Source organism: Emydura macquarii, unplaced genomic scaffold (assembly GCF_026122565.2).
Source record: "Emydura macquarii macquarii isolate MOO-44397 ecotype Brisbane River unplaced genomic scaffold, CSIRO-AGI_Emac_v2 contig_499, whole genome shotgun sequence".
Taxonomy (NCBI): Eukaryota; Metazoa; Chordata; order Testudines; family Chelidae; genus Emydura; species Emydura macquarii.
Window position 1 is genome coordinate 5,095,431 of NW_027130636.1, and position 14,363 is coordinate 5,109,793.

At 42.1% G+C, this 14,363-nt stretch overlaps 1 protein-coding gene across 2 annotated transcripts in view; it reads left to right on the forward strand.

The window, feature by feature from the left end:
• EFHD1 (EF-hand domain family member D1) overlaps positions 1 to 13,760 on the forward strand; it is a 30,899-nt gene extending 17,139 nt beyond the window's left edge. The window contains exons 2-4 of one of the 2 annotated variants that reach the window (XR_010918139.1): positions 3,020 to 3,167; positions 4,984 to 5,499; positions 6,473 to 6,960. Coding sequence is in view for 1 of the 2 variants with exons in the window: in XM_067538798.1 (XP_067394899.1) it covers positions 3,020 to 3,167; positions 10,070 to 10,204; positions 11,960 to 12,094 (418 nt within the window). In the remaining variant the exon portion in view is untranslated. Of the gene's footprint in view, positions 1 to 3,019; positions 3,168 to 4,983; positions 5,500 to 6,472; positions 6,961 to 10,069; positions 10,205 to 11,959 lie in introns of those variants that run through there. The other variant, XM_067538798.1, reaches the window with a different exon arrangement.
• Positions 13,761 to 14,363: the final 603 nt, after the last annotated feature.

Here is a 14,363-nt window from a genome sequence, read left to right on the forward strand (position 1 = left end):
TTCTAACTGTGTAAGCTTTTTAATTGGACTGAGCTTCTTTCAAGGAAACTGATTATGTTGCTCTTAAAGTCTAGGAAGGTTACAGTTTTTTGTTTTTGTTTTAATATAACTCATGGTGAGTGAAACACGAAGGGTGGGAAGATTTGATTTGTTCCTATGACAGACGAAAGCTTAAAAGCTATGACTGGGACTTCCTTTCTGAAGTCATCAAAAGTATTTAGCTAATTTAAGAATTCTTGCATGTTTGAAGGGAGTGAAGCTCAGACTGGATTAGGGAGAGGAATATAGAGTAAGAAGAAAAAATGGATTGTACAGTAGTGTTGCTTGCTTGCATACAATTAGACCCTGCCCCCTTCCTTCTGCTTAGGAAAGTCACCCAGCTTCTGCAGTAGTTTCTTACCGAAGTTACTCACTGAATCCCTGTCCAAAGTGATGCTGTGCTCTTGCCAGGCAGCCAGTGCTACAACTGGTAGAGGTTCCTTCCTCATTCATTCAGCATTAGAGCGCCTTTCTATCTTTTCTCCGCTCTCATTCACTCATCACCTCTATTGCCTTAATTACAATGCACCTCCTTCTTCCCAACTCCCCTCTCCTGAAGTAAATTTGGTTCTCTGGGTATAAGGAAGAGGACCAGTGGGGAATCTGTATGATCAATTATAAAAATTATCTTGTTCATCCATTAACATGTCTTAAATCCATTTGAAGACCCAGCAGATATTGATATTGCCCTCTAAAGGAAGAGTACCGTTTTTTGTTTTCAGAAGGTCAAAGGATAGTGAATGCTTAGGTCCCAGACTCCTAGTTGCTCCTTCTTACGCTGAAATCCATGGTATACACCTACACAGTCATCTGCTTCAACTGCTTTCATGTTCTAACGCTATATCTCCTTTCCCTATCTCCTTTTTCTTTTTTAAAATAACATATTTCAATCCTTGTTTCCACTAAGAAAACCTGTTCTGAAAAAGCCTTATGAACACAAAGGGCCTGAAGCCCACATTAAAGCATGAAGAGGTGCTACCACAAAACAAAGTTGGCATGGCACACGCTGCTAGACAACCAACTAACTTGTCTCTTTTAAATTTAAAGAACAGACCAGCATAGTATGTCCATGTAATGTCATAGATTGAAATTTGCTGCTGCCTTCTGCATGGGGATCTCTGCTGACTTATAAGAAACAGCAGTTTTGCTGACATAAAATTTAACAGTGAAGAGCTTTCTTGTCTTCATAATCTAGAGAAGTAATGTTCTAACCTACAGCAGTCTGTATCTGCACCAAGAGCTGCTTATTTTTAGTTTGACTCCAGCCCCCACCTTCATACCGTTTATCAGAGAACTTTGTTTGAAAGTCAGTAGATTCCTCTCCCTCAACTTGCCAGACACCCTGCAGCAGACTCCCATTTCTGTATCCCTGTACATTCCTAAAGTGATCCTTTATTTTGCATAAGTAGCAGAATCTCACCTCTCCTCACCCTAAAAGCTTCCTACATTAGTGAGTGTTACAGTTCCTGGGCTAACTACTTTTCTCATCCTTTCTGGTCTCTTTGGGGTGTACATCCTTTCAGAGCTAGGGGCTCTAACCAGCTCCTTTCTAGAGGGGGCATCCTGTGATTCTTCCACTTGGACCAGGCCTTGGGCTGCAGTCCCCAGGTGCTAACCATGATTATTTCAGTAGACCTGATTTTTCTTCAGTACCTGCAGTTCTGTTTCCCCAGGAACAGTGATCCGTGCTTACGACAATGACCAAAGTATTTATTTTGAAAAAAAGTGTTTCAGAGAGAAGCACTTGTAAACAATAAACAGATTATACACACATCTACCTTACCAGGTGCCTACCCATCTCCCACATGGGGATCCTGGTAGGTTTAAGTACCATGGACCCACAAAACTGCGAAGGTCTGGATGACCAGTCTCTCCCCTTAAGTGACAAACCTGTTCTCTTTCCCCTGCACTGCAGTGTTATTTTAAAACTTATCCTGTCCTTTGACCTCTCTTCTTTTTCTAACTATTTATTTATAGCCTTTTTATCTGTTAGTTCCCAATACTGGCAAAACAGCTGTATAACTTCAGGTTGGAGCCTGGAAGTAGGCCACTGATCTGTCATTGCCCCCTAGGTATTTGAGAGGTTGCTTATCTGTAGTTTATTCTTTTGTTTCTCTGATGTCTTTCCAATAATCACCTTGTAAGCTGGCTCAGTACATTCATACAGGAAAGTCTTAATTTGGTAATAGCTATACAGTAACTTTTTGACCAGATCACATCCAGTATTCATAAAATTATTACATATCAGTATTCTTAGATTACATAGCATCTCTGTTTGTCACAGGAGCAAGTCAAATGGTAAAATACTTGTGCCAGAGTATTTTGGCTTCCTTTTAAGTAGTTGGCTGAGTGACCATCCCATCTTTTTTAAACTCTAAAGTAGCATGAAAGACCTTAGCTGGAACAGATAGTTCTAGATGTGGCACTAGGTAGTGGTCTGGTATGTGCATGGCATACCACATTGACTTGAATTCTCTAATACACTTGTGCATGTTATGGAGCACGGAGTTAGAGGAATGCATGGACTGATAAACACTTCAGCATGCCTGCAAGGCATGGATATTTACATTACCAGTGGGCAACAGCCTAAACTCCTTAATGGTGGTGTGGGTTCCTCCCTACTCCAACCCTTAGTATTTCTGGCAGGATTGCTCCTAAATCACTTCTGCATTTTTCCCTACAGACTAATCTGTTTTATTCTAGGAAACAAATTTCAAAGGCCTCATGTGACTTCCCTAAACTTACTAGATTTGGATAGCCAGTTTGGTCACCGCATTCCAGAGAGTGAATCCCTGGGGTGGGGTGTGTGTGCTTGATCTTCACACTTTATTCTCAAGAGGAATGTCCTAAGAACATTGCCTAGAATGTCAGTAATTAGACTACCACTTACCTACGTTGTGAAACTAAGCTTTGAAAACTCCCTGTGTTGTCAGTGCAGCATGGGTGTGAGAGAATACTGACTTGTCCTTTGTCTCCTCAGGTATGACTCTGGAAAGGATGGTTATATAGACCTAATGGAGTTGAAACTGATGATGGAGAAGCTGGGAGCTCCTCAGACCCACCTGGGCCTGAAAAACATGATCAAAGAAGTGGATGAGGATTTTGATGGCAAGCTCAGCTTCCGTGAGGTAAGAGTCAGCAAAGAAGTAATGTGATGTGGGGCTCCATAGCCAAGGAGTATCAGTCTGGAATTGGGTATCCTTTCTCTGAATTGAGCTGTGCTAGATCTTCCTTCCTCCTTCTGGCCTGGCCAAGGTTGTTATAAATCTGAGGTAGCTTAATAGGCTATGTGGTAGTGGAGGTGCAATCAGCACGGGAAAGAAGTAGGCAGGCTCTGTTGTATGAAGCAAGGTATAAGTGAAGGACACAATGCAACTCATAGGGTACCTGCCTGCTTGGTTTGAAATCTGTTCAGTAAGCAGGAGGTCACATTCTGCATTAGCTTCCATTTCCAAATAGTCTTGAGATGTAGCTCCATGTCAAAAGCTTTCCAGTAGCCTTGTCTACACAAGGAACACAACTGTTTTTTAGCATGGAAGACAGCTCCACCAGAGGCAGCAAAATCAGAGACTAATGAGAATAGGGTTCAAGCGACATGCTTAATATGTAAGAAGCTGAAACTTCCCCAAGATCTGCAAGCTTACTGATTTCTATCCCAGGCCCTGGGTATAATGCAGCTTAATGCATTTATGACCGCTCTGAGCTGGATGGGAACAGTTTTCACTTCTGAATGAGGATAACTGAAGCCTAATGATTTAGCAGTTAAATAATTAATGTTGACTTGAGCAAAAAGCATCCCCTAATGTGCTTCTGGATCACTTTTTTTTTTTTTTAGATGCAGTGGCAGGTGTTGGTCAGGTGCAGGGAGTTATCTTGTTTCTAGGAGATTTTTACTGCACTCTCTGCTCCGTGAAGAAGGCAATACTTACCTCCTTCCTATCTTAAGCAGGCAGAGCAGGGCTCCATAACTTATCAAAAGGCATTTCTGTTGTCTCCATAACCAAGACTCTGAACCCTCAAATGTTCAGACCTGGAATTTTCAATTCCAAGTGCCAGGAAACTCTGGCAGCTGCTGTCCAAGAGGATATGAACAAAGGCTAGGCAGCAGCTGGACTCCAACAGATGAAGTATGCTGGGTAGGAAGGAGCATGAGTAGACTAGGACAGCAGGCAGCTGCTTGCTAAGTTGGCAAGGGGCATGAACAGAGATCAGCAAAGATAAGGAAAGCAGCAACTGTTAGTCACATTGTGGTGTCTCAGTAGAACACCTGATTGTTCTCCTGAAAAGTCAGCTTTTGCTGAATCTGTATCGACTGTGGTGTAATTCATTGCTGATACTTTACATTGTAAACAAGTTGGTCACAAATTCGTGTAAAATATCAATCCCTTCTGGGCAATGGCCAAGATGTAGAGCAGCCTGGTCATGTCTCTGTGGGTGCACTGTGGGAAAAGGTTGACTCTAGTGTGAAATTACAGGGAAATCTAATGTGGCAGAAGCAGGGAGCCAATGTGTGGGTTTTTTTTTTATTTTATTTTAAGATTTTATTTGTATGCAGAAAAATGTAAATACCTCCTACCTACTCTGCTGTTTGGCTTTGACTCTCTAGTTCTCTTGTATAGACTGTCACCTTGTTTAGTCCCTAGCCCCATGCTTATAGCACATGCCTATTGCACCATGTATGCACACATTATTCTCTATGATGTAGAAGTGTTCGCACCATCATTTTGGAGGAACAGACTTACTCAGAATAAGGGTAGCAACTATGTTGTCATTTGCTGTCGGTCTGACTGGGTGAAATCCCGCATAGAAGTGCTGGCTTAACCTCAGCTGTGTAAGCAGTCCTCTCACCCGTTACTGCTTAAGTACTGTATCTGGTATAGGAGGTCAGGCTTTCTGGAAGCACCTCACCTAAACACATTCCACTGCATGCTACTTTTTCACCAGTATCCACTTGAGCGTGCTGAAAAGTGGCTTGATGGAACAGTGATCATGTCTTGGCAAGCATGCTGCCAGCTGACACAAAGCAGATGGCTGGACACTTGTGAGCAGGAGATGGTACCGGCTGCAGCTGAACTTTGAAGAACTGGTGTCAGAACAAGTATACAAACACGTTGGAGAGCAGGGTACTACTGGTTCTGGCAAGCATGACTGTGAGAAAATAAAATTGAAAGTTTAACCAAGTCGAGGTCAGCAAAGGGTCTAGGGCAGGGAAGAGAGCTTGCCCATCTTACAATGAACTGAACTCTTTTGGGGCTCTATCAGTTGAGCCTGACATAATTCTGGATGGTACCAAGGAATCTGGTGGAGCAGAACACTGCTTCTCTGGCCCCAGGCGACACTAGGGGTACAGACAAAAAAATGGAAGCTTCATGGATACTATAGTGGGATGACAAGACCTCTTCAGATAGTTCCAGGTTCATGAAAGTGACAGCTTGAGAGGCAAGGGTCTCTCTATACCAGGTATGTTGCTTTTATTTGTTCTCTGTTGGTTCTGTATGTATGTGGAGTAGAGAACGCTTCTGGTTTCATGTGGCCACCACAGCCATTATTAAAATGGACAGATGCTGTCTCACGTGAGAGTGCATGTCCCTTCTTTCTCCTTGAGTCAGTCAGTTCCCTCCTTGCACTGTTGCCACAGCAAAAGTGACAGCTGCCTATACTTCCTGCTCCACCCACCTGTGCCAACTTCACCAAAACCTGCTGGCTTCGACAGCCCCTCCATGTTCAGTTATAAAGCCTGTTCTGGGGGATTTCTGCCAACACTTGGAACACTGTGCACGGCAGCTGGCTCTGTTGCATCATAGAGCCAGATGTAAAAAGACTGCTAAGCAGTGAATATTTCAGTAAGATGCACTCTGAAATCAGGATAATCTTACTGTAATAAATTATACACTGGGCAAATGATCCTCAGAATGTATGCTACACTTCTTTAGGTCCATACCCTGGACCAGGATACCGGCTTAGCTCTCTGCCCTTACCTAGCTGCAAATACACAGAAAGGCATAATCAAGTGCAACACATAAGCATTATTTGGTAGCAAATTGCTTTACATCTCCCACTGCCAAGTAAGGTGGAATCAATTATTGCTTTGTCCAACTCTGCTTCCCTTCTGCTGACAATCAACAGATAGATGGAAAGGAACCATGATATTGGGGAGTGGGAAGGTATTGGAACTGGAAACTGAACAGCAATTGTTTCTTATTTCTAATTCCGTGATCACTGCTGTCCCAAAGCAATCCCAGGGCAGGAGAGGCTACAGGAGCAGAAGTTCCATGACAAAGTATTTAGCACAAAGCCAATGAGTAGTGATTATGGCAGCAGGCCCTACATCTATTCGTTATGTACCACCTGCACTGGACAACAGCATATCACAGGATGTTATGCAGGATTCCATAGCTGCTAGTCATCTGCCCCATCCTATGTGTTCCTGCAGCATTCAACCCCTGCACCAGAGAAGAAGAAACCGTAATCCTCATGCTGTGAATTGCTGTAACCTGTAAACCGCTCTTTTCTCTTGTATTATACTGGCTTCCTATTGCAGATGACTGACATGTTTGTTGATAAAGTTGACTTGTACTATGACCTTTGTCAAGAGTCCATCAATATGTCATCAATTAACTCCACAAAATTCCTCTTTAAGACTCGGGTTCAACAGCGTGTGCTTAAAAAGAGAAGCATAACTTACTCTACAATGCCTAGAGTCAAACTCCCCATCCACCAAAGGAAAGAAGAGACAATAGCTGTAACACCACCACTTAACTCTATCTGTATCTGGCATCAATAAAATCCATCCTGGCATCCCTTTACCTAGTAAAATGTTCAATCTCTGACCTAAGTCACATGAACCAAGCTGGCAGACATGCAAGTCACAGGTGGGTGTGTGTGTGGCTGTGCATAGTTTGCTTCAAGGCCTATTAAATACCTCACCTCATATTCTCAAGTTTTATGCAGTACACAATAGGCAGGGATTACAGTAGCCATGTCACTGTCTTTTTTTTTTTTTTTTTTTTTTGGAGGTCAGGAGGCACTCCACCTTCCTGCGCTTTGTCTTGGTTTGTGTAACTGAAGTATGGCTCTTTGACAGAGGAGTAGTGTGTGTGTGCTGGGTCACTAAGAATCATGGAGGGGATAGAGATCCCATTCATGTCAAGATTTGGGGTGGGAAGTGTGTGCCCTGTTCTCTGTGCTTCTCAGGAGAGTAGTCTTAAAAATTCTGGTATTATGCACTTTGCCTCTTGCATACATGAGCATCCAGTAAATGGCCACCATAATCCAAGTTCCCAACTTTTTCTGTCTGGGTGAGTCAGCCCCACATGCCTTTTATTGGCTGAAGTAGTTAGTAAAGCAGCATATTTTCCCTGCTTGAACAGCCCATCTTCCATAAGAGGAATGCTGTCTGATTCCCATTTCAGGATGATTCATGCACACATGTCCTTGTGATTGGTCATGACTGGGTGTTTCCAGCCACTGACTTAACCTTCTCTGGACTGCATTTGCAACAGACCTCAGGGCTGCTTTTCTTCCACTAGACTTTTTGGATGCCGGGAAGTTTGGCTTTCAAGGGTGGGGTTGGAAAAGCTGACTAATAGCCTGAACCTCTGGTGGTATTAGTATCTCAAAGATCCAAAGCAATATCTGGGTGGCTTGGTTGGGGGAGGAGGGAACAGAAGAGTTTTGAACAGAGTGGAAGGAGATCTTGTAGAGTTTTTTGAGTGGGCTGATCTGCTCATTTAGCTGAACCTCATCTTATTTTAAATTTGTTGGGAGAGGGCAGGACGCTTCCTCGTAAAACAGCTTGCCTTGTATGTGCTCTTTCTATAAGCACATCAAGCTTACAGGGCTATTGCGTAAATCATCTCCTGCTAAACTCTGATTCTCTGTAGAGAAAAGCCAGCACTGTAGCTATCATGCTCAGGGGACACTCAAACTGCTGGACCTCCATCAGCTGCTCAGTAACTATCTAAATAATAAACAATTCAGTTTTACTTCATGCATTACAGATGAAAGGAAGGGAAAAGGAACCGGCTGAGATGGCTGACATACTGTGACTCTGCTGTCCTCTAGTGGAAGAATGTGGCCTCTGAACTGGAACAGAAATAAATCCTGTCCAATTGGGAATACAAAACTGAACCTCCTTTAACATTTGGTGTTTGAAATTCATCCCTATTGAGGGAGCACACATGGTCCTACATGTTACTTAAATCCTCCAGGCTGGACTTGAGTGATACAATAGGGCCTGCTGCAGCTCCTCCACAGGGAGGAATCTGTGTGAAAACCAGTGCTTCAGCTACAGACTAGCTGAGAGCACAGTGGTGAGAACTGCAGCCCTAATTACAACAATACTTCAACATGACTAATGTTGAATGTGTGAGGATTTGCATAATAAAATCCTGTTTTCAGAGGATTAGAACAAATATGAGTTTTCTCAACTGAAACTTGGTGTACAGGGCTCTGGTTCATGAGAGAATTCATATGATCTTCTAGAAAATCTCAAATTCCTTTAGGGGAAGAAAAATGTACCTCTCAGATGTTGCAAAAAAGCTGGTTTTTACAGTAAAAAAATAAAACTTGGCAGTAGGCACTCTGGTCCGGTACCTCTTGCTATCTTTACATTTCTAGTTAAGTGCTCTTGGGTTTTAAAATTTGCTGCATTGGCACTTTTTAAACTACCCTTGACTGTATCATTGTATAGCTCTATTGTGACCACCGAAGGAGCTTATTTTCTCCCATATTCTTAATGGATGCAATAGAAAACCACCTTCTGTCCAAATGGTACCCTTGCAAGGTGGTGGTCTTAAAGCTGTGATGCAGTCCTAAGTTTTCACTATGTTCTGAGAATCGTGAGTAGTGATCCAGCACTAGACCTGGACAAAACTAATTCCCCACTCTCCTCCCCCCAAAATATCCACCCCCCCCCCCCCCAAAAAAAAACAAACAAAAAAACAAAAAACAAACAAACAAACAAAAAAAACTTTACTTCCCACTGTTTGTATAGGAGACAAATGTCAATTAGGAAGGCATTTTCTTTTCTAATACGGATAACAGTTCTCTTGGGAATTTGGCGTTGATCCATGATGGGATGCTCCAGCCCCTCTCTACAATGGCAGAAGGACATTGTAGTAAGCTTGAGCTACCCTGTAAACCTTGAGTAAAGGATGGGTGTCCTGGCTTCTGTGATTTTTTTTTTTTTTTTTTTTTTCCCTGATCCTACACAAGAGTAAAGGCTGAGGTATCCATGCTCACTCTCCAGTGTCCAGGCACACTTGATCTGAGATAGTCTTTATGCTACTGTGAATAGCCCAGTGAAGTTAGATTGGCCTGCATAGCTAAAGGGAATCTTCATGGGAGTCGGAAGCTCCCGCAGATCCCACCCAAGCACTTGTGTACAATGCAGAGTCCTGATCATGGAGCAGTCCTCTCTGTTATATGTTCCTGGATCAGAGTTCCATTGGGCCTAGCTGGACAAGTGGGGACAGATGGTATGGGGGTTCAGATGAGGATAGGGGCAGCTTTCTGGTCTCATGCTTTCATTTAGTGTGTTAAGTATTTGCGGTGTGAATGGAGACCCTATAATGCATACTTGATAAACTCTTACATAAGGGGCACCAAAATGGCATGGGGTGACAGCACATGTGGCAGGCCACACACAGAGGCAGCTGACCCCTCTGGAGAATCGCAACATGCAGCTATACTACTAGACTCAGCCAGGGTGTCAGTGATTAGGCAATGCATGAACCACACTGCTGTCAAAGCTCTGGTCCACAGGAAGCCCGTCTTTTCCCTGAATGGCCCCCACTTTCCAGTCTGAGAGCACAGTATTGGGTCCAAAGTGCAGTTTATAGTAAATACATTTTTCTTTGTTTATAAAATGTTTTCCTGTGGCAGTAATTGCAAATTCTTATCCTGGGGTTCATACATCTGTTGCTGCTCTTACTTAGCATCTAGTTTAAGTGCTTGAAATAGTAATAAACCTATTTTGAAAGCCTGAGCCTTAATGATAAATTTTGGTGTTTATTTTTTTCCTTCCTAGTTCCTGCTGATTTTCCATAAAGCTGCAGCTGGAGAGCTTGAGGAAGACAGTGGGCTGATGACGCTGGCAAAACTCTCTGAGATAGATGTCTCCATTGAGGGAGTTAAAGGAGCCAAGAACTTCTTTGAAGCTAAGGTATGGTGGTGCAGTGAAGGTGGGGAAGCTGAAAAAGCTTGCTCTGCAGGTCCCAGTCCTCTCTTCTTAGTGTCCCCTGAAATGGACATTATGCTTGACTGCTGGATAGTACGCCACTGTCACCAGATGATTAAATCTACTTATTCACCAATTTAAAATAGTGTGAATTTTCCTCCTCAACACAGAGTACACATCCTCACTACTAGGCTGGGTCATGCCACTTCCTGTTTGGACTTGTATGCTGTGCCCCCATAGCATTACTCTCTGCTGATTAAATGAACCATAAAATGGCTTTTTTGCCAGGCTTTGCTGCTCCAGTGGTGGTTCCTTCCCCTTCAAGCACCCTGTAGCCTTCTTACTTAATCCACCCTGTTTGTGCTCCTGCCCATCATCTCTGGCTGAAATGGCCATTTAAATAAGTCATCATTCAAAGCAGTTCACAAAATATCTTGGTGAGTGTGATATTAGGGGCTAAGCTTTCCAGAGAAAGGGTATATCTGTACTGTAGTCAGGAGGTGTGATTGCAGCACACACAAGTAATAATAGCAGTGAAGTTATGGCAGCATGGGCAGTGGCTGCTTGAGTATTTACCTGCAATATTAGTCAGGCAAGACTAGTCTGTGCAGCCATCTGTGCTGCCATGACTTCATTGCTATTGCTCCTTTAGCCAACTTTGGGAATGTTTACGTATGTTGCAATCACACCTTGCAATGTAGACTTAGCCACAGAGTCAGAGCATGGGTGTGGTGAAGCTTTTGTTCTGAGGCACAGTCAATTGGAACTGGACACAGAACAAAGCAGAGCTCTTACAAGCACCTGATGCACTGTGATGATTGAACACCACACAGACCAGGACTGCTGGACAAACTTTTAACATTCACTGCTAGGAATTTCCTCTTTTCCTGCACCAGAGCACTGAGCTTAGTTCTGAATATAATATTTGAGCTTACTCTCCTTGTCTGTTCAACTGTCTAGATTTGAATTAAATGACAAAGCTTTAGGTTTGAATAATGCTACAAAGCTGTATCTTCATGTTTGATTGGACTGGGTTTTTTTTAAACTGGTAAAACTATCTGAAAGAAATGCTATGGACAAAAATAAATGTTTGTTATACTCATTGAGAGTATAACATAGCTATTGTACAGCAGAGCTGTTAAAACAAAGACTGGAAAGTAGAGCTGAAAAAACAACTCTCAAACTATACCTTTTTCTTTGGTCTGCACATGGTCCACAGGCTGAGGTCCTCATATTTGGTCCCAATTCAGAATTATCAAATTTTCTGCAAGAATTTTTGTCACTGGGAAAAGTTTGTGTTTTCACGATTCATGCTGTGATGGCTGGTTACATAGTTCCTTTGATTAGGGAAGGGAGATACATAACTGGTCAACACAGATGTGCTATCAATCTTGAAAGTCAATTCAAAATGAAGTTACATGTGTATATTTAACCCAAAAGGTCATAAAGAAGTGGCAATAATATTTCCCATGAGTTGGAATAAATATATCCACACCATTTCCCCCCAGTTTGGCTTAGTTCTTGTGGAAAGTGAGTATTGGTAAATGAAACTATCCTACTGATTTGAGAATAAAAATGAACCAATGGGCCCACAGTGTAAAAATTCAGCTACTGTAGTATTGTTAACCCTGAATCAATCTTGGCACCACCGAAACCAACAGAAGAAGGGGCAAACAGATGTGCTGGTATGTAGCTCAAATTCTTAATCCTTCTCATGGCTCATGCTCTTTTCCTTTACAGGTTCAAGCCCTTTCTTCAGCCAGTAAGTTTGAAGCAGAGATAAAAGCAGAGCAGGATGAACGAAAGCGGGAAGAGGAAGAGAAGAAACACCGTCGGGCAGCATTCAGGGAGCTAAAGTCTGCATTCAGCCAGTAACCATCCATTCTACTATTAGAGACTTGACATAACTGGGTACATTTCCACAAATCACAGCTGTGGCTGGAGAGTATCACCTGCTAGAGCTTCACCATCCTTTCAGACTGAAGCTTTAACTAAATTCCAAAGGGTACAGCTCTCACAACTACCATATGTTCATAATGGTATGAGCAATAAGAATTGTGTACATTCAGAGTGATGAGTACTGTTAAGTAGCGCTTAGGGAAATTAAAGTTCATCCTAATGTTGAAGAACCAGGTAGAAAATCATGGGTGAGCACTGAACTGTCACAGCTTTCCTTAACCCAAAAAGAATGACTAGCTCTGGGCTATTTTTTTCCTTGGTTTCTATTCTTTATAACTCCTTTCCTCCTCCTCAGTTCCCCATGAGCTCCATTTTTTGCTTCCAGGTGAGTAGTGATGTCTTTGTGCAAATCAGGATGTACAAAGTACAAATTACTTTCCTGTATGTTACCCTACACTGAACATTCGCAGGATCATCATGCATCCTTTATTTCCTCTTCTCTCCTTTCCCTCAAAGTCCCAATACAAAGGTTTCAAAGGCAGCACTGTAAACAGCGAGGGAAGCCAGCAGGGATGTAAATGAAATGAATTGACAGTCATATACCTTTCCTATTAGCCAAGAGTATACCGGGAGCCTTGCAGCTTTTACTCTCTGAAATGCCACATTAATAACACTTTATGTTTTTAATAAAAAAAAAAAAAAATGGACTTCCTCAAGGAACACATCTACAACTTTGACAGGAGAAAAATTAGCTTTACCTTAGAAAAGGAATAGAAGGCTGATGGGGGTTTTTGACATATCTTCTGTAACATTCCATAGTATCAATCTACACTATGGCCTCATTAAACTTTTTCAGGCCCTGGGACTTCTGAGAAATGAGTAGGTATATCTGTGTCTAAGAAACACTGCCAGCTGGGTAGGACAATTGGATGATGCACTAGCCTTGCACCTCTGGGAATCTCTGTTCACATGCTAAGGCATAAGTGCAAAAAGGACTCTAATGACTTCATCCAAGTCATTACTCTATGAAATCAATCTGGTACAATGAGCAGTTTCTGCTCAGAAATGGAATAGTCAATGGGTTACAAATCAAGACAGGTGTATTTGGCAGTTGAATACAGGAAGCTTGCATGATACCTTACATTAGCCAATGATATCAATTTCTCATAAGCACAAGAGATGTGCCCACAAATTTTAAAAACTTCCAAGTACATGTCTATATATGCTGAAGAACACCAAGAAGGGGAACAGTCCCTCCTTGCAAAGCCTCTCTGGATGTGTTAATGTTCTGCCTCTCTACTGTTGCCTGAATCTGGGTGCTCTCCTTCCAAGATAAGACTCTCACCAATGGTCTGATTGACCACCTGTATCTTTACCTGTCTGTATTGCTTCTTCAACTGTGAGCACTAAACTGTGAGCATGGAATAATAAATAAAAAAACCTCTAATCTTTAATGTCAGGTGGGAGAATTGCTAAACAATTAAACTGTATATATATCGCCACAGATTATATTTTATAAATCACGCTTTTTTTAGCTAAATATTTATAATTAAATGTTTTTATTCTTAACAAAGCAGATAACTGTCTTCGATTATTTCTCCTGTTGCTAATATGTACAAATAAATTTTTCTTTAATACCTCAGATCTTGTCTGCATTTATTTTAAGTCCTCGAACGTGCTATTTTGTCAAAAAATTCTTAGCACAGATCCCCACTCTTAAAATGTGCCTGTTCTCTACTCCAAAGCCCTGAACAACAGCTGTGATCAATGAGAAAGTGCTCATCCCCTCTTGTGATATTTCCACCATAGTACAGAATTGTAGTTATGAAAAGGCTAATGCTTTTAATTGCATGGGACACTGATGTAAATGTGAAATGCTGTCCATTGAAAAACATTCACATCTGGTCCCTGTCAGTTGCTTCTTAAAATGGAAGATGTATCCTCTCCCCACATCAGAGCCCCAGTAAAAAGCTGAACATGCTGATAGACTGGGGGTCTCTATTGCTTTTCACCCTTGGTGCTCTGAGTTGAATTCCCTGATCCACAATACTACTGTAAGGAAATCTTGACATGGTGGTACTTACAGATAAAAAAGCTCCATTTTCTTTTAGGACATGTAAAGCGGCCTACCCTGGTACAGGCATTGATAAAAAACGTCACATTGAAGATGGAGTGGCTCAGAAAACCTACTGTGTTTCTATTGGTGTTGACTTGGTATATGCTGATTGCCAACATGGTTGAGGAG